Raw genomic sequence first — 25,416 nt, 5'->3', positions numbered from 1 at the left:
ATATACAACGGGCCAAAACAGTCCATGCCTGTGGGGTGGAATGGCTTGTCGCCGAGTCGGAGGCGACAGGGAGGTAGGTCAGCCATCCGGGGTATGCTGGGCTGCGCGCGCCACTTTCGGCAGTCTAGACAGGTTCGCTGGAAGCGTCGCACTGCTTCTCTTCCTTGAAGTATCCAATAGCGACGTCTGATCTCCGCGAAGACTCTCTCTGCTCCTGCGTGGTGTACATCCTCGTCGTATTTCTTTATGATCAGCTCTGTGACCTTGTGTCGGCTGTTCAAGACTATCGGGTACTTAACGTCATCCGGTAGATTGGGGGCCCTCCGCAGACGACCACCCACTCTGATGAGATTATGGGCGTCGCTCTCGGGTGCCAGGTGGAGCAATCTGCTGTCTGATGGGACGGGCTTTCCTCCCTGTAGACAGTCTAGCTCGTCGGGGAACAAGTCTCTCTGGGCTCGTTGTAGTAGAAGAAGTTCTGCTTCTTCGTAGTCAGCTGCTGAAATGTCGGCAGTGGGCTGAATCTCTGGGTGGTGCCACAGAAATGTCTTTAGTTGCGCACTCTGTAGGGTGAGGCAATCATCTATGTTGGGGTCTGTGGAGGCGACTGTGCTCAGTCCACAGAACATAGGTTTCTTGTTCTCAGCCTCCTCTTTACTCGCCTCCCGTGGGGTGGGCGTAGGCCACTCTCCTTCCGGGAGCTTGAGGAACTCTGGTCCGTCACTGTAGATGTTGTGACGGGTGAGGTCATCTAGGGACATTCCCCGGGTGATGACGTCAGCTGGGTTGTGTTTGGTGTCCACATACCGCCAGCTCGCTGCTTCTGTTAACTCTTGAATCTCTGTGACTCTGACTCCCACGAAGACCTTGTATCTGCATGAATCAGACTTGATCCATGTGAGTACTGTCGTGGAATCTGACCACAAGATTGTTCTGTGCACCGGAATGGTGAGTTCACGTTGGATTAACGTGGCTAGATGCGCTCCTGCTAGGGCTGCGCAGAGCTCTAGACGCGGGATAGATTGTTGCTTTCGTGGGGCTATTCTTGAGCGAGCCAGGATGAAAGCAGTATGTATTTCTCCTCCCTCCTCTTGGGCACGCAAGTAGGCCACTGATCCATAGGCTACTTCGGAGGCGTCGCTGAAGACGTGTAGATCCATCTTGCATGTCTCTGGCCTCACTGTGGGTGGGAAGTAGCTGCGGCGTATATTGACGCCTGGGAGTGAGCGGAGTTTCCCACTCTCTCCATGTGGAGGCAAGGGGTGCGGGTATTGGGTCGTCCCAGCCCTGGTCCTTGTCCCATAGTGCTCGTACAATCATCTTTGCCCTGGTGGTGTAAGGTAGAATACATCCCAACGGGTCATATTGTCTGGCGAGTGTTCTGTACACACTCCGTCTGGTGGTCGGTATCGCCGTCGACCTTCCCTGCTCCGTGGTCAGGGGTTTGTGTCTATAGTGGAGCGAGTCTGTTTTGAAGCGCCAGACTAGTCCTAGTGTCATTTCTTGGGCTTCTCCTGGGATTGTCGCCATCCAGGTCTCGCTGCTGGCAGCCTTGTCCGCGGGGGAGAGGCTGCGCAATACGTGCGGGTCGCTGCTGGCCCACTGCCTGAGATCAAAGCCGCCTTTGATCAGAGAGGCGCGTAGCTTGAGTAGGAGAGCCTCGGCTTCTTCTTGAGTCGAAACGCTTTGTAAACAGTTGTCCACGTAGAAACTGTTCTTCACACTGTGTCGGACCTCTTCATCTGCTGCTGGGTCCTCTGCGACGTGTTTCTGTAGTGCAAATGTAGCACAGCACGGGCTGCATGTAGTTCCGAAAGGGAGGACTTCCCATTGATAGATGGCGGGGTGCTCATCTCCGATCCTCTCTCTCCATAGGAACCGCAGCAGGGGCTTGTCCTCCTCCACTAGTCTCACCTGCAGGAACATCCCTTTGATATCCCCGCTGATAGCCAGCTTGTCCTGGCGGAAGCGTAGTAGCACGCCTAGTAGAGAGGGGCCGAGTGTGGGGCCGGGCAAGAGCTCTTTATTCAGATTTTGGGATCCGATCTGGTAGCTGCAGTTAAACACAATGCGATCCTTGCCGTTGTGGTGGACCTTGTGGTGCGGCACGTACCATGATTCGGTCGTCTGATCGGCCTCTTTAATGTCAATCTTTGTCACGTGTCCCGCTGTGATTAGCTTCTCAATCTCAGCGCGGTACACACTCTCTTGAGCGGGGTCTTTGGCTAGGCGCCGCTCTGTGTTCAATAGATACCGCTCCGTAGCGTCTTTCTTTGCGTGAAAGGTGGGCATTCCCTCCCGCCTCAGGAGTGGAGTTGCGTATCTCATCACTCCGCGGACTGTGACTCTCTTTGTCCCCTGCTCGAGGAGGTTTATGGCGTAAATGTCTTCTTTAGAACGAATGTCTTTCTTTTCGTTCTTAAAGGGCATTGTCTCTAGTGTCCATAGCCTCTCGACATGCTGCAGGAGAGTGGTGTCTTCTTCTGTCACTCTGGAGTGGAGGCAGCTAGTGGCTGCTGTTCGGTTAAGAGATTTAGCGAGGGGGCCTTGTAATGTCCATCCTAGGCGGGTCTCGACTGCTGCAGGACAGCCTCTGGGTCCTGTATGGACCCGGTCTATCGGGACTATGAGGTCTGCATGGTCGGAGCCTATCAGCAGGGTCGGGGTGGCGCCGTCTATGAGCGGGATAGGTAGTTGACGCAGGTGCACATATTTATCCATCAGTTTGGCGATGGGGTAGGTGTACTGTGATAGTCCTATTTCTTGGCTGGTGAAAGCATTTGTAATCCTATACCGTCGCTCTGGCTGCCCGCTTGCTGCGATAGTGAAGGAGACATTCTCGCCTTTTATCGTCTTTAAATCTCTTCTTATTGTCCGAATCGTCATTTGGTTCTCGCTCCCCCGCAGTCCCAGCTGGGCCGCAGCGGACGCGAGCAGAAGGGTCTTCTCTAACCCGTCATCAAGGACGCCGTAAGTGTCCATGACTTTATCTTGGTAGCTCAATGTTACACGGACTACCTTTAAGAGCACTTGGGCGCCGCTGCTGCTGGCGGGGTCAATGTACATGACACTTGCCTTTGTGCTGCTCGATGGTGCAGGTGCAGGCTTTCTTCTGTTACTGTCGTGTAGGACATCTAGGTGGGCTCCGTCACACCGACTGCACCTCTTCTTTAGGCGGCACTCGGCTGCCATGTGACTGCGCGCACATCGGTAACAGCGCCTGTTGGACTTTATCCATTGACTCACTTCTTCTGCATTCATCTTTGTGAACAGGTCACATTGTGACAGCCAGTGTTCCTTCTCGCAGTACGGGCACACCATCTTCCACTTCTCTTTTCTCGAGGGGGTACTGTGGTTCTTACTGCTCGGTACTGATTCTGATTGGTGCATGACAGTCACCGATCTTCTTCCATCGTTTATTCTCCTGGGTCCCTCTCTGGAGCTTGGTGTGCTCCGCACGAACGTATCCAGTCGTAAGCTGCTGACTTCTCTCGCCAGGAAGTCGGCTAGATCGAGGAGGGATGGTTCGGGACCGTTAGGATCACGGTGGTCTCTCTGCCGCCTAAAGCGCTCTTGTCTGGCGGGTGGCAGCTTCTCTAAAATCCTCTCGACGTTAGAGTTGGCGTATAGCTCGTGCATACCCTTTTCTCGTTGCGCTCCCAGCATCCCTACCAGGGACTGCACTTTTATAGACAGGTCGTCTAATGAGCGATTGTCTGTTGCTGGGGGTAGGCGGTCAATATGCCTTATCTCTTGGATTACGTAATCCCATATACGTCCATATCTCTGGTCCAGCGCTGCTAGAGCCGCGGTGTATGGGGTCGTAGAGGTGGCATAGGCTAGCGCTATATTGTGCGCTCGGGGTACTTTCAGGTGCTTCAGTAATATTGCATACTTGTGGCGTTCATCAGCGACATCCACCATCATTGTCTCTAAGCACATCCGGAGCTCCGTGTACTGTGCTCGATTCTCATAGGTGAAGTCTGGAAACGTCGGTGTACCAATGTATGACGCCGTGGATGGCTGATACATCGGCGAGCGTTGGGGGAGAGGCCTCCTAGGCGAGTCTCCTCTTGCGCCTCTCTGTGGGCTGGTACCGGCAGGGTACCATGGCCCGCTGGTCCAGGTGCTATTCCTCGGGGCTGGTCGTGCGTCATGCTCACCCGTGAATAGAGTCGGGGGTCTGTAGCGCAGCGCCGCGGGGGTATAGCCTGGGCTGTACTGGACCTCCTGGTCCGGTGGAGTACTGTGCTGTCGTCGGGCTTGGTTCTCCTCCTCTCCCTCTTCTTCTTCTATCAGGTCCTCTAGATCCTGTAGTCGTTTATTTAGCTTCTCCGCAGTGTATGCCGCTCCTTCCTTGTAGCTGGGTCTCGCTTGGACCGGTCGGGGAAGGGGGTCTGCGGGGGGTATAGGCTTGGTCTGTTGGTCAAGTTCAGGGTCGCTTGCTCGGTTAGGGGATGCTGCCCTTGACTGTTGTCTCGACGAGTTCCTTGAACCCCTGGCGGAGGGAGAGGGTGTTGCCTTGGTGATCAGCTGCTCCATTAGCTGCGCTTGTAACTTGTCGCGCTCGGCTTGTAGTCTGTCGCGCTCGCCCTGTAGTCTGTCGCGCTCGGTTTCGCGCTGGATGAGAGCGAGGTCGCGCTCTGTTTCTCTTTGGGCACCGGCAGCGGCACGCTGGGTGTCTGCTCGGTCTCTTGCCATATTCTCTTCCGTCTGAAGGCGTCTCATCTCCAGGCGTATGCGCTCTTCTTCGCTCTGTTGCTGTGTCTGGAGTCGATCGCGTTCACCCTGAAGTCGATCGCGTTCACCCTGGAGTCGATCGCGTTCGGTAGAGGCTGTCAGGCTGACGAGGAACGCCTGTGATAGCATCCTCTCCGCTTCGCTGGGGGAAGACGGTTGTAGAGGTGAGCCGCTCCTGGCTGTACTCGTTGGGGAGTCCTGGAGCTCTATCTCCTCGGCGCTCTCCTCATCTTGTTCCGTGCAGAGTTCTCTCTCTGTAGGGTTGTCTTCCTCCCGGGGCTGGTCGGGGACTACTTCTTCGGTATTGGCGGGGGGTAAAGGCATGTCAGCTCCCTCCTGGTCCCCACCGTGAGCTTGGTCAGTTACATTAGAACCCACTAGGGCCTCTGTGGTCGGGGTAACCTGGTCGTTAAGGTCAGACATAATTTTACTTTCTACTTTTACCGCGTTTACCGTTTGTCGAAGGCTAGGTAGTTGACTGACAGCGTAATCCTCTAAGTACTGAGGTGTCTGTCGTCTGCGCCGCGGGCGTTCTACGTTAGGAGGACCGTTTCGTGGAGTGTTCATCATAGGCCATTTCAATATTAATAACACTATATTAATATTACACTAGTTACCATCCGGCTCGAAGGACCAATTGTAACTGAGGGGTACAATTCCCTGACTGTATTGATAAGTATGGTATCATTAAACCACTACCGCTTTATGTACTTTAACTACTGGCCACACAGTACATGATATAGATATGATGAACACTTTCCCACCATGAAACCAAGTCCACACAAATGTATAAGTCGAATATTTAATATATAGCAAAGGGTATATACAACGTTCACTTAATGACATTTATGATTTGAATGCACTTGTAAGGCAAATGAGTATTCGTAGGCAAATCAACATTGAATGTCCAATCTCTGGTTACGCAGGAGGCAAGTATACAACCTGGTTCTTTAGGGAACTATAGCGATGGTACTTAATGATTATAGCTGGATATACTAAAGGGGGGTCCTGCTGGTTGTAAGTCAGTAGGGGGGGGGGGGGTTAGGAGAGCCGCCGGCGATATCCCATCTGGCCAACGATTTCTTGGGAGAATTCAGAGTGCTGAACACGGTGCCCACAGAACCTTGGTCCACAGATGAATACAGTTGGGCCCTCTTGTAGACGGTAGCTGCCGGTCCACAACGAAGAGACGTGAGGCGACCTCACTCGGGGTAGAGCGCCGTCTCACCTGGACTCCTCTCGGGGGGTAGTTCCAACACTCACCAGTGTTGGCTGTTATCCATGGCATAAATCAAAGCACCCAAAGCAAGTAGATAATCCAAGCCGTGTAGGGCTCGCCGTCGTCCGGGTAAGGTAATCCAATGTGCAGGTCCACTCGTCCTAGCCCAGAACTCCTCGGATGAAAGCACCACACGTGGTCTGCCCAGCCTGGTTAAGACTCTAGATAACGCGAGGAAACGATGGGGGTACTACTCACTGTATAACTCTAACCGAACGATGCACCATACATAATAGACTATTATTAACTTAATAGAAATACGTCCCACTCGACGGTATAGTGCCAAACTATGACAATTCAACTATTAATCCACACGATGTCTCAATGCCATTCTGAGGCCAAGTTGACCATACTGCACCACACGTGTATCGTGGGTGAGGCTTAACGTCTTGCCACTAGGTTGGAGGGTAAAGAACTAAGGGCTAAGGGACTAAAAAAGAAAGTTCTACTTTACTTGCGCCATATATATATGCGCTGTGAACAAATAGTACCATTCGTATTTCGCCAGACGTATTCCTACGCGGAACCGGGCTAGTAACGACATGTTCGTCGGCACGATTGAACTTGAACCAAGGGGCTTGGCTGCTGGCGCCAAGTTCTTGTCCAATGAGAGAATGAAACTATTATGGGCTGTTAGTAGACTAAAGGGATATTCAGTGTATATGTACAAGGAATATACAAGGGATATCAAACGATATACAAATACTATTAAATATATATCCATAAATAAATATATATATTCGGTTTAATCTGATCCTTCACAACAAAAGGGTTAACCTACTACTACTACCTACTACCTACTGCAACGCACTGCTAGCTGGCCTCCCGGCCACTGCCACCAAGCCTCTTCAACTCATTCAAAACGCAGCGGCCCGCCTGATATCAAACCTACCGAAGTCGGCCCATGTCACCCCACTTCTTAGGGACCTGCACTGGCTCCCCATTGCTGCACGTATCCGCTTCAAGGCCCTCGACCTAGCATACCGTGCAGCAAAGGGAACCGCTCCCGCCTACCTCCGGTCAATGGTCTCTAACTACACACCCTCAAGACCCCTACGCTCTGCATCTTCTGGCCGCCTCAGACCTACTCCTATCCAAGCTCCCGGAGGGTCATCAAAGAGAAGCCGCCTATTCTCAGTCCTTGCCCCACAATGGTGGAATGAACTACCCATCCCAGTTAGGACAGCCGAATCCCGTCCAATCTTTCGCCGTCGACTAAAGACTCACTTCTTCAACCATTATCTGAAATGATTAAAAAAAAAAAAAAAAAAAAAAATCTAACCCTGACTAACCTTACTGTCATGCACTTGTCCTAATAAACTAACCTACACTGTAACACGCAACACTTGATGAACATTGTTACTCAGCTGATAGAGTTGTACCCTTCTTGCTGTCTTGTCGTACAGAACTTGTAAGTCGCTTTGGATAAAAGCGTCAGCTAAATGACTAAATGTAAATGTAAATGTAACCTTATGTAGTGTGGTAGTGAAAGCGTTAACCTTCTGTAGTGTGGTAGTGAAAACGTTAACCCTTTGTAGTGTGGTAGTGAAAGGATTGACCCTTTGTAGTGTGGTAGTGAAAGGGTTAAACAGTCTTAGAATTACATAAACTGGGTATGACTGAAGAGCTGAGACCAATTGTATTCATGTGTGAGGATGTTAGTCCCCACAGTAGCCATTTCATTGTACTGAGACAATTTCTATTTTTAAACTTGACCTCACTGTATAAAATGACCTATTGTGACCTCTAGGATGATCACAGCCTCATGAAACTTTACAACCATAAATTAGAGACCTATGGCATTCAGAACACGTATGGCTTTCCAAGGTATATTGATAATAAGGGGGGGTCGTTCTGAACAATATCCAGAACAGAAGTGCTCGCCATCCACTTTCCTTCCTCCTGCATGTCAACCAGATCACTAAAACGCCTTTTTCCACCTCAGGAACATTGCCCGTCTACGCCCCTCACTATCCTTCTCTGCTGCCGAAACACTGACCCACTCACTTATCACATCCCGACTGGACTACTGCAACAGCATTCTGTATGGCACATCCACCAAAATCCTCAATAAACTACAATACGTCCAAAACTCTGCTGCTCGCATGCTCACCTCCACCCGCCGCTCCGACCACATCACCCCCATCCTCCACGATCTCCACTGGCTCCCCATCATGTACAGGATTCAGTAAAAAATTCTACTCATCACCTTCAAAGCCCTCAACAACCTGGCCCCCTCCTACCTCTCTGACCCCTTTCTCCACCACACGCCTACCTGCTGCCTCAGGTCCGCAGATGCTAACCTCCTCCAACCCATCAGGACTAAGCTCCGGACCTGGGGCGACAGGGCCTTCGCTGCAGCTGCCCCCACCCTCTGGAATGCCCTTCCCAACTGTTGTGAAGGATCAGATTAAACCGAATATATATATTTATTTATGGATATATATTGAATAGTATTTGTATATCGTTTGATATCCCTTGTATATTCCTTGTACATATACACGGAATATCCCTTTAGCGTACTACAGCCCATAATAGTTCATTCTCTTATTGGACAAGGACCTGGCGCCAGGGACAAGCCCCTTGGAGCCAAGTTCAATGGTACCGACGAAACATGTCCCTACTAGCCCCGGCTCTGCGCAGGAATACGGCTACCGAAAAGAGAGTGGCACTATTTGTTCACCGTGCATATAAATATGGCGCAAGTAAATGTAGACGACCCTTAGTCCTTTACCCTTCTACCCAACTAAGTAACAGAACGTGAAGCCTCACCCCACGATACCGCGTGCGGTGTAGTATGGCCTGTTTGGCCTTAGAATAGCATTGAGACCTCGTGCGAATTAATAGCTGAATTGTCAGAGTTTGGCACCGTATTTCTATTAAGTAATAATAGTCTATTATGTATGGTGCATCGTGCGGTTAGAGTTCTAAAGTGAGCAGTACCCCCATCGCTTCCTCGTGTTATCTAGAGTCTTAACCAGGTTGGGCAGACCACACGTGGTGCTTTCATCCGAGGAGTTCTAGGCGAGGACCGAGTGGACCTGTACATTGGATTACCTACCCGACGACTGCTGAGCCCTATGCGGCATGGAATATATATTTGCTTTGGTACTTTGATTTGTGGAGCGGATAATCGCCAACACCGGTGAGTGTTGGATCTACCCCGAGAGGAGTCAAGGTGAGACGGCGCTCAGACCAGACTGAGGTCGCCTCGCTTCTTCTTCACTGTGGAGCTACAGCTACAGCTACAGCCTACAAGAGAGCCAAGGTGTATTCATCTGTGGATCAAGATTCTACTGCACTGTCTTCTGTACGTGAAGTCTCCCTAGACATCGTTGACCAGACGGGATACTGCCGACGGCTCTCCTACCCCCCCTACCGGCTTACAACCGGGAGGACCCCTACAGTATATCCAGCTATAATCAAGTGTGCCATCGTTATAATTCCCTAAGAGCCAGGTTGTATACTTGCTTCCTGCGTAACCAGAGATTGGACATTCAGTGTTGATTTGCCTACGAGTACTCATTTGCCTTACAAGTGCATTCAAATCATAAACATAATAGTGAATGTTATATGTACCTTTTGCTATATATTAAATATTTGATTATTACCTTTGTGTGGACCCGATTTCATTGTGGGAAAGTGTTCATCATATTTAGATATCGTGTACTGTATGGCCAGTAGTTAAAGTACATAAAGCGGTAGTGGTTTAATGATACCATACTTATCAATACAGTCAGGGAATTGTACCCCTCAGTTACACCAACCATATATTTTCTCTACTAAAACTGTATTGTTTGTTTTGTAAAGTGTCTTTGAGCATTAGGAAAAGCACTATATAAATTTGATGTATTATTATTAGTGCTGTCAGGTGATTAAAAAAAATTATCTAATTAATTACAGGATTTGTAATTAATTAATCTAATTAATCACATTTTAATCGCATAACCATTTTAGGCCTGATATTCTATATTCTATAATCATATTTCAAATTGCATGTGTCCGGATGGCAGAATTCAGTACTACAAAACCTTCTGTTTAATCATCTTCCATTTATTCATTTGCTTAGATTTTTCAGGTCTGGTCAATTTTAGCATGGTGTTATTCACAGTCAAAAAAATAAATAAATAAATAATTGAATTGATATTCTCATTAGGTTCATTACAATTTACTCAAGCCTAGTAACAGACACAGTATTTCTGACACTGGGAATACATTCCCTGAGATCCATTAGATGTCCCGAGAATCAGATACCAAGAACATGCAAATGGACCATTTAAATATTTTTTTGTAAATGTTTATTCTACATTATTATGGAATGAATGAGATAAAAAAATGTAAATAAAAAAAGATAAAAAAAAATAAAAAAATCGCTGTGTAATTAATTTATCTAATTAACGCGATAAACTGACAGCCCTAATTATTATTATTATCCAATCGCTAAAAATCCAATTCTCCAGATGTCAAAGGTTTTTGATACCAAATCACAGACATTTTCTGTGGTGTTCCTCGAGGTCTTGGTGTCTTAAAGGTAGAATCTGGAACAGCAACCTCTAGGCAAAGTTTTTGTCTGACACGTGGGTTGGATTTCAGCAGGTATAGAGGGGGGGGGGGGGGGGGTGTTACTGCTGGCCACACCTCAGGCTCTGCCAAGAGAGGTCTGGAGAAAACCACAGTATAAAAGGTTACTAAACTTCGACCCTCATGTCATAACAAAACGAAATAAAGGTCGCTGTTTGACGGCATTACAGATTTGACCTTTAATGTTGTGTTTTGGAGGGATTTTACCCATGTACAGTATGTCATTGTTTATGAAAGTTCGGCACCAAATTCGTTCTTAACTAGAATTTCCTCTTACTTTTTTCTTACCTGGGATTCAGCAAAGTTTTCTTATTGTTGCTTTTTTCTCAGGCAAGAAGAAATTATAAGAGTGGTCGAGAGCACTCTTACCGAAATAAGAAATTCTTACCCCAAAAAAATATTAAAAATAAAAAAGCCCACCATTGGTTAATTGCCCCCAAATACAACGTTAAAACCCCGGAACTTATTGCGTGCGTTCTGCTTCTGAAATGGATTATATAGTGCTGTTAGAACAATTAGATGCTCTGGCTGCCCAGGCCGTACACATAGAGCGCATATATAGAGATCGTTTAGATCTATTTGCCGAGCCAGATGAGTGGCTGCTTAGCCGTTTCAGAGCAATACTCTGGAGCCTCAACTCACACACAGAACACACCGGTCAAATGCTGTGCCTCCACACCTACAGGTTCTGAGCGCACTTGGAGTTTTGGCCACAGGCACCTTTCAGAGCGATAGCCGACAGGTCAGGCATTTCCCAACCTACTCTAAGTCGCACACTTCCGAGAGTGCTGAAAGCAATTATAGCATCCATACTACCACAGTACATATCATTTTCCATTTAATGCCAACCAACAGATGGAAATCAAGAATGCCTTTTTTGACATCGCTGGATTTCCAAATGTCATTGGTGCGGTAGACTGCACACACGTACGCATCAGAGCACCCTCGCCAGATCCATATCCATTCCTCAACCGTAAGCTGTATCACTCCATTAATGTGCAGGTGGTATCAGATGCAAACTGTCAAATTCTCAATGTCGTGGCCCGTTGGCCAGGGGGATCACACAACTCCTTTATCCTGCAAAACAGCGTATTGGGAATACGTCTTGCGCATGGAGCTGGTGGAGACGGGTGGCTTATTGGTAAGTTATATCATTTGGAAAACATCCAATTGACCCTTTCTAGAAAACTAATATGAATATAATTGCCCTTAGGTGACCGGGGTTATGCTCTCGCCCCATGGCTTATGACCCCACTTGGACACCCCCGAGACGAGACAGGAGCGCTTGTATAACTATATACATGCACGTACTCGTTGCGTGGTAGAACGCACATTTGGAGCGCTGAAGGGCAGATGGCTGTGTTTGACGCCGCTGGTGGGAAACTGCTGTATGCCCCAGAGAAGGTGTGTCTCATGGTAATGGCATGCTGTACGCTGCTGTATGCCCCAGAGAAGGTGTGTCTCATGGTAATGGCATGCTGTACGCTGCTGTATGCCCCAGAGAAGGTGTGTCTCATGGTAATGGCATGCTGTACGCTGCTGTATGCCCCAGAGAAGGTGTGTCTCATGGTAATTGCATGCTGTACGCTGTACGCTGCTGTATGCCCCAGAGAAGGTGTGTCTCATGGTAATGGCATGCTGTACGCTGCACACTGCTGTATGCCCCAGAGAAGGTGTGTCTCATGGTAATGGCATGCTGTACGCTGCACACTGCTGTATGCCCCAGAGAAGGTGTGTCTCATGGTAATGGCATGCTGTACGCTGCACACTGCTGTATGCCCCAGAGAAGGTGTGTCTCATGGTAATGGCATGCTGTACGCTGCTGTATGCCCCAGAGAAGGTGTGTCTCATGGTAATGGCATGCTGTACGCTGCTGTATGCCCCAGAGAAGGTGTGTCTCATGGTAATGGCATGCTGTACGCTGTACGCTGCTGTATGCCCCAGAGAAGGTGTGTCTCATGGTAATGGCATGCTGTACGCTGCACACTGCTGTATGCCCCAGAGAAGGTGTGTCTCATGGTAATGGCATGCTGTACGCTGCACACTGCTGTATGCCCCAGAGAAGGTGTGTCTCATGGTAATGGCATGCTGTACGCTGCACACTGCTGTATGCCCCAGAGAAGGTGTGTCTCATGGTAATGGCATGCTGTACGCTGCACACTGCTGTATGCCCCAGAGAAGGTGTGTCTCATGGTAATGGCATGCTGTACGCTGCACAATGTGGCCATGAAGCGTGGCGGGCCACTGCCCGTGGACATGCCTCCCATGGAAATGCCTGAATGCTGATGAAGGTGCCGTCGCTCGGGATCTGTTAATCTCCGATGATAGCTCTAATGATCCCGTCGATTGGCAAGAGGCCGAGGGACGCCATCTCTAATAATGATAATATATATATATATATAAGATAGAATAGAAGTATATCCACGTCAGCAGGTGTAGTAGGACAGTTTGCCCCGGTACAAACATTCCCTTATATGCTGTTTAGGGGGCGTTACATATGTTAATTACAAACAATCGGCCACGCGCATTCAATTTACGAACGGTGTGATTCATCATTCAGCACACCTGCGTACGCACGGTTTTGGACTATACGATCAGCTTGATGAATGTGGCGTGGCTTTTCTTATTGTTCTCTTAACAGACAGGTAAGCAAGAATATAAGAAAAATAATAAGAGAGTATTGTTGAATGAGGCCCATGTTCTAAGCCCTAATTTGAATGGACGCCTAAAACCAAAACACAATGTTTATGAGATTTACGACTAGAAAAACGTGGCACACAGGGCTGAGCTGCATCTCGATTTAATCCTCAGGTTCCCACAGACATTGAAAAATGAAATTCAATGACTTTTAAGTACTTTTCTAAGCACTATTTTTCATTTTCAAGGATACAATTCACTTTTAAATGCTGTTTTTTTAAGCATATTCTTGGCCTGCTTGCCAGCTAGAGCAAGCTAGAGCATCACACGTGAATAATTGAGGGAAAGCAGTTGGAGCGCACGAGACAGCGACTTGTCAGATTCTATTAAAACAGAAAAAGATTACTATTTCTTGATTCAGAACAATTTGATCATGGATGAACAAAACATTCAATGCGAATGGTTGATTTGAATTTCAAGGACTTTTTAAGCACCTTGTTTTTTTGTTTTTTTTTTATTATCTTTTCCCCCCCTCCTTTTTCCGATTTTTCTCCCATCCCACTGTTAGTCGTTATGCCAATTCCCAACCCCCTTCCTGGTCGTTGCGCACCCCCTCCTACTGTTGGTCCGGGAGGCCGGAGACTATCACATGCTTTCCTCCGACACATGTGCAGCCAGCCGGCAGCCAGCCTGGCAGCGCAGGCTCTCACTGGGAGAGTGTAACGTGTGGAAGGTCACACTACCTCCCTCCAGATCCTTCCCTCGCTGAGCAGGCGCCCTGACCGTCGCTGTTTACAACGCCCAGGACCCACCCACCAGCTTTCCCACCCCTAACACTGCCAATTGTGTTAGTATGAGCGACCAGCCAAGCTGGTAGCAACGCCGAGAGCTGGGCTCGAACCCAGCGTCTCCAACGTTGGTGGCGAGCGCCTTGCCCACTACACCACCTAGCCGCCTTAAGCACCTTGTTAAAAAATGGGCTGTTTTCTTTTTTTTTCCCCACTTTTTCTCCTTCTTTTTCTGTTTTTCTCTTATCCCAATTTAGTCGTGCCAATTCCCACCTCCCCTGTCTTGATCGTTGCTCGCATGTGCCCCCCACTGGTCGGTCGTAGGGAGGGTTGAAGAATCTATCGCATGTCCCCCCCGATACATGCAGAGTCAGCCAGCCACTTATTTTTTCACCTGCCAGCGCGGACTCTCATTGGTGAGGTGTAACGTGTGGGAGGCTCACACTACCCTTGACATCTCCTGTCCTTGCTGTGCAGGCACCCTGACCGACCTGTAGGAGTCGCTGTTTACAATGACCAGATTACCACCCATCGACTTCCCTCCCGCTGACTCTGCCAATTGAGTCAGTATGATGGCCGGTCCAAGCCGGAGGCAATGCTGACAGCCGGATTCGATACCGGTGTCTCATGCATTGGTGACAAGCGCTTAGACCGCTGCGCCAACCAGCCACCAAAAAATTGTCTGTTTTCAAGGAATTCCAGGCCTTGACTTTTTTTGGTAAAAGATCAAGCACATTAAGCACTTCAAGGACCTTGTGTGAACCCTGTTCCCAGCTTCCATATGATGTACACCGCTACTATGTAGCATCTACTGTTAGCTGTTAGAACACTGGGTCTACTGTGGATCTCTAAGGGCTAATAAAGACAAAGGAGATAGTTATAACTGTGTGCATTGCTGCCAAGGTAATCCCTCTGGTCCATAAATCACTTCATTCCTCATTTCACCAGTGGCACAAATGTTCCACTAACATCCCACAGATGTAGAATGCTCTAGTTTAATCTGAGTGCTGGAAAGAACTGAACACGGTAGAACATTACTCACATCCTAATCATTATTAAATCCTTGTATGCCGTTGGGAAATAATCGACGATGCGAATGTCTTTAAAAAGAAAAGAAAAAGTATTCGATATTAATGTTGTGGACCCTGGCCTGATAACAAATACCTGAGTAGCGTATGCAGAGCGGACCGGGGCTTAGCTATCTCAAACAACGGGACAAGACACAATGGGCGAGCTAAGCCGCTGCTATTTCAGCCCATGCCACCACTGGATCTGGTGTCTTTGAGGGATAGCCAGAAGAATGCTTTCATCGTCCCCCAAAATAAGACTGGGAGGATTTTCGATGTCGCGCACACCGGCGGGGAGAGCTCAAACCAGCTAATCATCCCAGAATTGTGTTGATCTGGGGGCTTTTCGCTATCAAGAGCTTCTCCCTCGCTCAACATGACAGCGTGTTGTACAGCTCGATCCCTACATTATCATACTTCATTGTATCTTGGGAGGAAGATTCCGATTGGCGCACCCTTACGAGGGTAGGCGGACAAAAGAAAAAAGAACAGCGTTTTGCGTATGAAGACAGTTTTGTCGATTTTGATACAAAAGTCTTTGAAAACCTGTCGGTGTACTGAGATCTTACTGCAGCCTCTGTCAAACTTTAATGGGTGGAAGTCGTGAGCTGGCCCTGTCGTTTTAAGAGATGAATGACTGTTGTTTTTTTTACTAGACCTCCTAGATAAAGAGTTCAATAGTGCAGAGGAGGCCAAGCTCCACCCTACGGCAAGTCGATTTACGGGTTGTCTCCTGAACCCCGGTGGCGCCGAGTTGCGTAACGCTTGTTTACTTCTGCACAGAGCTTTTTTAAAAGAAATGGCTTATTTTAGTGGAGTGTGTCAATAGTTTTGAGTCTTTTGCAACTCTAATGGATGGATCTAAAGGGGTGGATTTAGAGGAAGTCATATGGCCAAGAGTTTGGATTTCTCTCAAGGAATCAAAGGCTTTAGATACAGACTAGACTGAAGCAAGCCAGACAAATTCTGTCATGGAATGTAGATTTATAAAGTGTATAGTGAATTAAAAAAACTATAGTATGACCAAGACGAAAAGACGCCTGCATCTCCGGAGGGATTTCTATTCAAGAGTGTCTATAATTAGCCTTGGCCTTATAGTGAAATCCGCAAATGTCAAATCGGCAAAGGTTAAATGTCAACGTTGCTAAATAGACAGTTTTTTTTATATCCCCCCACAAGAGCACAAGTCACACACACGCACAGGTGACTGGTAAAGTATCTGTCTCTTTCCTGCTCCCTATTTCATCTTCCTCAGTGCAGACTGTGGGACTGTTGATCTTGTGATCCTCTGACAGGTCAGTGAAATACACCTCTTCTGCCTCCAACCCCGCGTTCCCACTAATCCTCTATCTGCTATCTCTCTCTCTCTCTCTCTCTCTCTCTCTCTCTCTCTCTCTCTCTCTCTCTCTCTCTCTCTCTCTCTCTCTCTCTCTCTCTCTCTCCCCCCCCCCCCCCCCCCCAGGTCAACTTATTTCCCATCTGGGTCACCTCACCGATTCCCAGAGGTCCTCTGTCCTCTCCAATACCAACATTCATGAGCAGACGATAAATCTCCAGGTATGGCTCCTCCCATGTCCTGGATATGACACATCGAAAACTGTGGATGGATGATTAGGGGCTCACACCCCAGAGAGTCTAGACCATGGACTACTGGTCTGTGGAAGGACTTGATGGGATGAATATAACGTAGAAATACTGTATCGCATAGCGTCAGTTGAGCTGTTGGGTTTGACTCATCAATAGGTACTACAATATCCTCATACGTGCATAGAAGTGTGAAGGGCTGACCTCGACTAGTCGAATAGTCGACTAATCGATCGAAAGGAGCCGTAGTCGACTGCCAACTTCTTAGTCGAATGCAAAAAAATAATATATTATATATATATATATATATATATATATATATATATATATATATATATATATATATATATAATATATTTCTTTTTTGTAATTTTTTTTTTATCATTCTTTCCAAAAGTAAAGAGGCCTAGAAGCGTGGCTAATGCTAATGACACGCATACCAGCGAGGCTAACTGCCTAAGAAAACGGGCACAGAGGCACTGAAAGAGGATTTCACTTGTCTAATGAAATAGACAAATCAAGATGTATCCATTAGTGGACCAATTGCATGCTTTTGCAGAGGACAAGAAGCCTTCAGTCGACTCCTTCAGACATTAAGCACCCCCACAGCCCAAATGGAATGGTAAGGAAAAAAAGTTTAAAAAAAATATTAAATTTTTTTTGCATTCTACCAGTCGACTATTGGCACATTTTGGCCAATCAAAGGCGACTATACAAATCCTTAGTCGGGGACAGGCCTAGAACACTGTGACTCATAATATTAGATACTGTCATGAATATCGCATGATTGACTATGCATGGTCCTCACAGACAGAGTTCTTCAAACGACAAATACACTAAATACTGTATACAAAGTAATTTTATTCTTTGTAAGAAGTCTTCTCATTTCAAGTCATCCACTTCAACTAAAACAAGGACACGCTTGTTTTAAAGCTCTGTGCTTGAAACCGAGGCCTCCCGCGCGGCTGAATATAAATGAATAACTTCTTTGAACTCAAATGGTGCAATTACACCTGGGAGATGCAGAGCGTTAATTAATAAGCTAATTGAGAGATGGGGGGAACTCAAAGGAGAGTAATTTCAGTAACTCAAACAAGATTGTCATTCTGCCAGCAATACCTCAGGCCAATGGTTTTCCTTGTTCATAATTAATAGCAATGTCTCCATTAGTCTTCTGATACCTTACCGGTCCCAGGAGGAAGGAGAACACACAGTGGTATTATGTAGATAGGAAGTGTTGTTGCCAGGGGAGGGGGGCGGGGTTCACAGGGGAGCCATACTCCTCCATTTCTTTCAAATGGTAACTTAATGCTCACTGTCTACACTCTACAATCACAGTGGATGGGTGGTGGAGAAGGACATGTGTATGTGTATGCATTTACAGATCTATGTACGCATTTACAGATCTATGTACAGATTTACAGATCTGTGTACATATTTACAGATCTGTGTACATATTTACAGATCTATATACGCATTTACAGATCTGTGTATGCATTTACAGATCTGTGTAGGTATTTACAGATCTGTGTACACATTTATAGATCTATGTACAGATTTACAGATCTGTGTACGCATTTACAGATCTGTGTACATATTTACAGATCTATGTATGCATTTACAGATCTATGTACGCATTTACAGATCTGTGTACGCATTTACAGATCTGTGTACGCATTTACAGATCTATGTACGCATTTACAGATCTATGTACGCATTTACAGATCTGTGTACAGATTTACATAATGTGTACGGATTGAGATAGTTACACAGCTCTACACACACATTTTCAAATAATATTGGAACAATAATGGCCCCATAGATTAGGGCTCCGGGTACATTGATCAGTGTTTTTAAATTCCTGTAGAAACTACCGTAATCGTTCGAAATAACAGCAGTAGCATCTCCGTTCGTTCTAAAAGTTAATTCTGTCCACTTTTCTGTCCGTCAAAATGGACACAAATCTGGCAGAGATGGAGAGATCAGCCCTGTCCGACAAATAATTGAAAAATTATTGAAAACAGACAGACACAACGGATCAATGTACCGGCCCTTAGTTGACTCCATGTTGTTTTTCTGCTTTCGATTTTTGATAGTTTAACTTAATTATAATTATATCTTTTTCATTAGTTAACTACGTACTACCTACATGGCAAAAACAAATTAGTAAACTAGAGTTAGCGTGGGAGCGTGCACAATGATATTTTGAGAGTGATATGCGAGTGGAGAAGCAAACCCCCATTGCTAGAAAACAATGATAAACACTGGAAAAGGCAATTTATAAGACAGGGGACCTTTAAAGTATTTTTTCCAACACAGCTTTAATCTTTCAGGGCTGAAAAGGATTCGAGATAATCAATGAGACTCGAGACTACTGCGATTATCTCCTGTGTAAAATGCGCCGTTTGTGTGTTGTGACACTTCCAACAACAGCCAGGCGAAGGATCTCCATAAGCAGATTTCCTCACCCCCTCCCTGCTGGAACATTCCCCCTGATCACTCATCCTGTCGGAGCCAGAGACCATTTCCCTGATTCATGACTGCAACCTTTTCCTCCCAGGCCATCGCTATGGACGGTTTCATTGGAAACTCTGTTGCTAGGGAACAGTTTGGACCCAAGTGTATTTCCTGTCAACTATTTCATTATATTCACTGCAACAGGAAATTAATTTGGGTCCTTTTAGACTGTTGTCACTTTGAAACCGCCTATACGGGTCAAACACATCTCCAGTCGTGCAAACATGTCCCCACTTGTTTGACTGGTTATTTACTGCTTTTTACCATCAGCATGTGACTAATGGAGGCTGTTGGCTATTCATGTGTGGAGTGGAGGCGGCAATGCTGCCTACCTGTCAAGCTACCTACACCTACACACACAGACCCTCCCACACACACACACACACACACACACACACACACACACACACACACACACACACACACACACACACACACACACACACACACACACACACACGCACACACACACACGCACCACTACCACTACTACCACTACCACTACTACCACCACCACTACTACCACCACCACTACTACCACCACTACTACCACCACCACTACTACCACCACCACTACTACCACCACCACTACTACCACCACCACTACTACTACCACTACCACCACAACTACTACCACCACCACTACTACCACCACTACCACCACCACTACCACTACCAGGGCCCCCTCAAGGGGCGTGCGAGCAGTGCGGTCGCACAGGGCCTCGCGGGAAGGGGGGCCTCGCAATATTTTTTTTAAATAAATAAACATTTATTTTTATTTTGTATACAAATACAAATAAATAGAATGTTAACAATCACTTTCCATCACAGACCTAAAATCTAGTTTTGCTTACATGCTTATATATTTCACATTAGACACGTTTGTAGAATAGTGTTCCGGGCTCTGCGGCTCTGCAGATATACTATTGGTTTCATTCAATTACTTTTGTGCAAAGCATTGTGGGAGGACTAACACTAGGGGGAGCTGGTTGGCGTCGGTCTGGTAGTCGGTAGAGAGATGTGAAGAAGACCGGTATTATCCACGATGGGAGGGGGTAGAGTCGGTACGGGGTCTATTCGGCGCTATCCACGGGAGCGAGTGGATGTCTTGGCCTAGAGGCAGAGCATCCTACTTTTAAAAACCAAATGTGCAGCATCGGAGCAGAAGAAATAACGCTGCGTGCCGTAAGCTTATCAATACCAAGTATAGTGATTAGGTTATGCCAAGACGAAGAGGACGTTCGGCAGATGGACTGAAGATGAAAGTTGTTGCGTGTTAGAACGTTCAGTCAGGCTATAGCTATGTCGGCTAGTAGCTTAGCTAAAGGCAGGGACAGCTAACTAGCGTTAGCTAACCTAGCTAGCGGTAGCTACGTTATCGAGTGCTAACGTGTGGCAGATAAACTAGGAACAGACTCCCAAGTTCATCCCAACGGGGGGGACAATATCATGATGGGACTGGTGAACTTTCTCCACGGCCGTCTCCTTCCTCTTGGACCTGACTCTGCGTTAGGGTGAGTTTTTAATGCAATCTACTCTGTTCCTGCCGTGGATCTCTCTCTCTCTCTCGCTCTCTCTCTCGCGCGCTCTCTCTTGCTCTCTCTCTCTCGCTCTCTCTCTCTCGCTCTCTCGCGCTCTCTCTCTCTCTCTCGCGCTCTCTCGGTCTCTCTCTGTCTCTCTCTGTCTCTCTCTCTCTCACTCTGTGTGTTGCATCTTGCAGTTTGTGATGTGTGTACTAAGCTTATAGAGTTCGATTCAAATAAGGCAAAACTGCAAATCTGCATGTCGTGCTTGAAAAATTTACCTGGCTTTAAGCTTGTTTATCAGGTTCCAGGGGTGTTTTATGCATTTTCCCTGTTACTGCCAGGTGTACGACTGTACAGGTGCATTGCCACTAAGCCTCGGGCAGCGCTATTATTTAAGAATACGTTGACTGTATCATATGCCCAGCCTCGGGCAGCGCTACTATTTAAGAATATGTTGACTGTATGCCCAGCCTCGGGCAGCGCTATTATTTAAGAATATGTGGACTGTATGAAATTATTATAATTTTTTTTATATATATATTTATATGAAACTTTCTTTTTTTACCTTTGGGGGGGGGGGGGGGCCTCGCGTTTAAATCTCGCACAGGGCCTCACATTTCTCCCAGACGGCACTGACCACCACCATTACTACCACCACCACTACCACCACCACCACTACTACTACCACCACTACCACTACCACTACTACCACCACTACCACCACTACCACCACCACTACTACCACCACTACCACTACCACCACTAGCACTACCACTACTACCACTACCACCACTACTACCACTACCACCACTACTACCACCACCACTACTACTACTACCATCACCACCACTACCACTACCACCACCACTACCACTACCACCACCACCACTACTACCACTACCACTACCACCACCACCACCACCACCATCACTACCACCACCACTACCACCTCTACCACCACCACTACTACCACCACTACCACTACCACTACTACCACTACCACCACTACCACCACCACCACCCCTACCATTACCACTACCACCACCACTACCACTACCACCACCACTACCACTACCACTACCTCCACCACCACTACTACCACCACCACCACTACCACTACCACCACCACTACTACCACCACCACCACCACTACTACCACTACTACCACCACCACTACTACCACTACCACCACCACTACCACTACCACCACTATCACCACCACTACCACCACCACCACTACCACCACTACTACCACCACCACCACTACCACCATTACCACCACCACCACTACCACCACCACTACCACTAGCACTACCACCACCACCCCTACCACCACTACTACCACTACAACCACCACCACTACTATCATCACCACCAGCTTTAGAAAACGTACCTGTGAAGAAGTGACTAGTAAAGTAAATGAAATATCTTGGGCAGGGGATGGTAACCACCTCCCCCACACGGGCACTGGGCCAGCAGGCAACTTTGTCCCACATCCCACTGCAACCTGAGGGGAGAGAGAGAGAGAGAGAGAGAGAGAGAGAGAGAGAGAGAGAGAGAGAGAGAGAGAGAGAGAGAGAGAGAGAGAGAGAGAGAGAGAGAGACAGAGACAGAGAGAGAGAGAGAGAGAGAGAGAGAGAGAGAGAGAGAGAGAGAGAGAGAGAGAGAGAGAGAGAGGAGAGTAACATGTAAGAACAAGACTGTGAACAGAAAGGGCAGTACTGACTTCATGAACAGAACCTTCAAAACAACCACAATGTGATAAATCGACTCTGATGTCAAAGGGCAACGTTCCTCATTCATGTTTCTTTAGTAGGACATATGAACCTGGAGCATTCCCGTTGCCATGGCAGCCAACGCGTGTTAACTCGGGTGAACCGCTGCTACTGCGCCCAGGGCCTGCCACCATGAGTAATCAAATCTGCCCTCCATTATACACTTTGATTTACATTCACCAACACTCACTTTGTTTTTCTCTCTCTCAAGTGTCCAGGCTCTGAATCTCTGGGATGTTTCAATGTAGAGGAACAGACATTTACATTGAGTCATTTAGCTGACGCTTTTATCCAAAGCGACTTACAAGTTCTGTCCAACAGCAGGAAGGGTACAACTCTGGCAGCTAAGTAACATTGTTCGTCAAACAGTGTCGAACTTGAGTGTCACAGACTTGAGTGCATATTAGCATAGTAGGTAGTAATATAGGAGATAGTAGGAGAGTGCATAAGTTGTATGTTTGTGTTTTTAGCCGATGGCGGAAAATCGGACGGGTTTCGGCTGTCCTGACTGTGATGGGAAGTTTGTTCCACCATTGTGGAGCGAGGACCGAGAATAGCCTGCTTCTCTCTGATGACCCCCCCCCCCCGGAGCTTGGACAGGAGTGGGTCTGAGGCGGCCAGAAGATGCAGAGTGGAGGGGTCTTGAGGGTGTGTAGTTAGAAGACCACTGAGGTCGGCGGGACATACTGTAGCTCACATTGAAAATGCAATTTGCAATGTGATACACATGCCATATACCCCAGAGGATTTGTTTTGTATTTGACAGAATGATGTACACAAGGCACAACGATATCTAAATTTAAATGATAATTGAATTGTTAATGAGTTTGCAACATGCGTGACATTGTGGTCTCACAATATACCGCCCTCCTGAATACGGGAGCATCGCTTAAAGGCGAGAGAGAACCACGTTATCCGGATGGACGGGACTTTGATGATTCTTTGTCGAGCCCCGTAAATAACAATGAATTGAACCAGGCATTGATTCAGACGGTGTAATTGAATCTCAATAGGAAACACGTCACCCGGTTCCATTTTAAGGCAATTTGTTTCCTAAAGTAGATCAGATGAAAACGAATGAAGGCAAATTTGTAAAGAAGATATTCCATTGTGCGTGCGGGCCAGCGGGCGGTATTCGCTGGGAGAGAAACCGCCGTTCAGCCACGCCAGGTGTAATCCGGCGCTTTCGAAGAGAAAGAGAGAGGACAACAGCCTTGATGTCATCAGACATCAGCGAATAACGGATGAACGAATGGTTTATTTCGAACAATAAAAAATTATAAAAATAAATAATAATGAAAAGATTGAAAATACAAAGATAATTTGCTGTGAAAGAAAAAAAAGTTAAAGGTCCCATGGAAAGTAAAGAAAATCACTTTTTGGGCAATTGTACACTATTCCTGTGAGTCTATGGAACACATCTGTAATTTTCCCCCCAATACATTTCATTGTTTTGTATTTTTAATCAAGTAGCCTACTGTGGAGCACTACTTTCTGCCCTTCCAATGTCCCAGCTGTTTTTGGCTGGGCGCCGCCCATACTTGCAATGCGCTTTGAGTGACAGTCACCCACCTGCACTAGCAGATACGAGAGAGAGAGCGAGAGTCCCCCCCCCTCCACCCCCGAGTCCCCGAATCCCTCCCACCCATTTTATCTAGTGAAGCTGCTTCTCTGTGTGTGATTGGGTTGGCTAGCTAGCGGCTAACGTTACGTTAATGTTACGAGGGTGCATTGCAAAGCTTATTTATAAGCATTGACGTTTTCACTGCACATAGAAACAGCACAGGGGGGTAAAGCTGGGATTTATAAGCATTCTGGAGCTATGTTGTCAACACTTTTGAGGAAGTGCTGAGAGTGGAACAGCTGAAGGTCTCTGCTGTCGAAACCGCTTCCGCATTATTTCCTCTCGCTGCTCATATAAACGTATCACAGTTGATTGTGGGCGGGCGGTGGCAGATCAGCGCCTATTCACGTCAGCGAGCGAGTCAAATCAGAATGGCTCGTTTCAGTGGGGGGGGGGGGGGGGGGGGGTTGTCTCAGCTGAACTGAAGAAACGGGACTGGGTAGAGCTTTCACATCTAGTCAGTGTTGGTACAACCCCACATTGCTGGGAAAACAATGCAAACCACTGGAAAATGCCATTTATAAGATAGGATTTTCTAAAACTCTAAAAGGAATAGGAAGATGCTTGTTTAATTTCATCATCAAATCTAGTCAACCCGCAAACAGAAATACACATGCTTTTAAGAGTAGTGCAAACACACGGCTGTTTTAAATTAAATCAAATCAGAAATAATATTCCATTTCCAGTATAGGTCAACACTAGTGTCCAGTGTTACAGGTGACATTCGTGCTAGCAAGAGCTCTTGTTCTCCTAGGCTGAAGCCTGTGCCTCGACCCGGTTTCCAACCTTGAGTCCTGTGCTCACACTTGATTTGGCCAAAGGTTCGTATTCATGACGAGTGAGTTAGGACAAGCACTTTTTTGGATGGGACGAAATTATTCCCAGTTTGTGACAAATCAGATAGACTTCTTAAAATGGGCGGAGCACCCCTTTAATGGACACACAAGAAAATTAAAAATAAATAAACGTGTATTCCACTCAAATTTAATTTTAGGTTGCCATTCTGGAAAAGTAGTCATTTGCCAAGATTTATTTCCATTATAAGTTCTGTGTTATAAGCTCCCAGAGTAAGGAAAGTACACTCCTTTTTTTGTATCCACTTTTTCTCCCATTTTCTATATTTTCTCCCATCCCAATTTCGTATCATCCAATTCAACCCTCCCCTGTCACAAACGCTGTTTCTTGCCTCCCACAAGCCGGCTGCAATGTGGACTAAGTCATACATAGCACAAGTCCCCTCCGGTACTTGAGGTAACAGCAGTCGCATCTTTTCACCTGCGCAGCTCGATCTCTCAGTG

General features: G+C 47.0%; 1 protein-coding gene across 1 annotated transcript in view; it reads right to left on the bottom strand.

The window, feature by feature from the left end:
* The window catches only part of LOC311239315 (vasoactive intestinal polypeptide receptor-like), a gene marked incomplete at both ends in the record, with an annotated part of 76,323 nt that overhangs the window by 50,025 nt on the left and 882 nt on the right, over positions 1–25,416 (bottom strand). Inside the window, one exon of the mRNA XM_084327620.1 lies at positions 22,113–22,226. Coding sequence (XP_084183746.1) covers positions 22,113–22,226 — 114 coding nt within the window. The remainder of the gene's footprint in view (positions 1–22,112; positions 22,227–25,416) is intronic.

This window comes from Notolepis coatsorum (assembly GCF_963971535.1).
Source record: "Notolepis coatsorum genome assembly, chromosome: 13".
NCBI classification, from domain to species: Eukaryota; Metazoa; Chordata; class Actinopteri; order Aulopiformes; family Paralepididae; genus Notolepis; species Notolepis coatsorum.
Note: the sequence above shows the minus strand (reverse complement) of the source record. Positions and strands in the feature narration are given on the sequence as shown.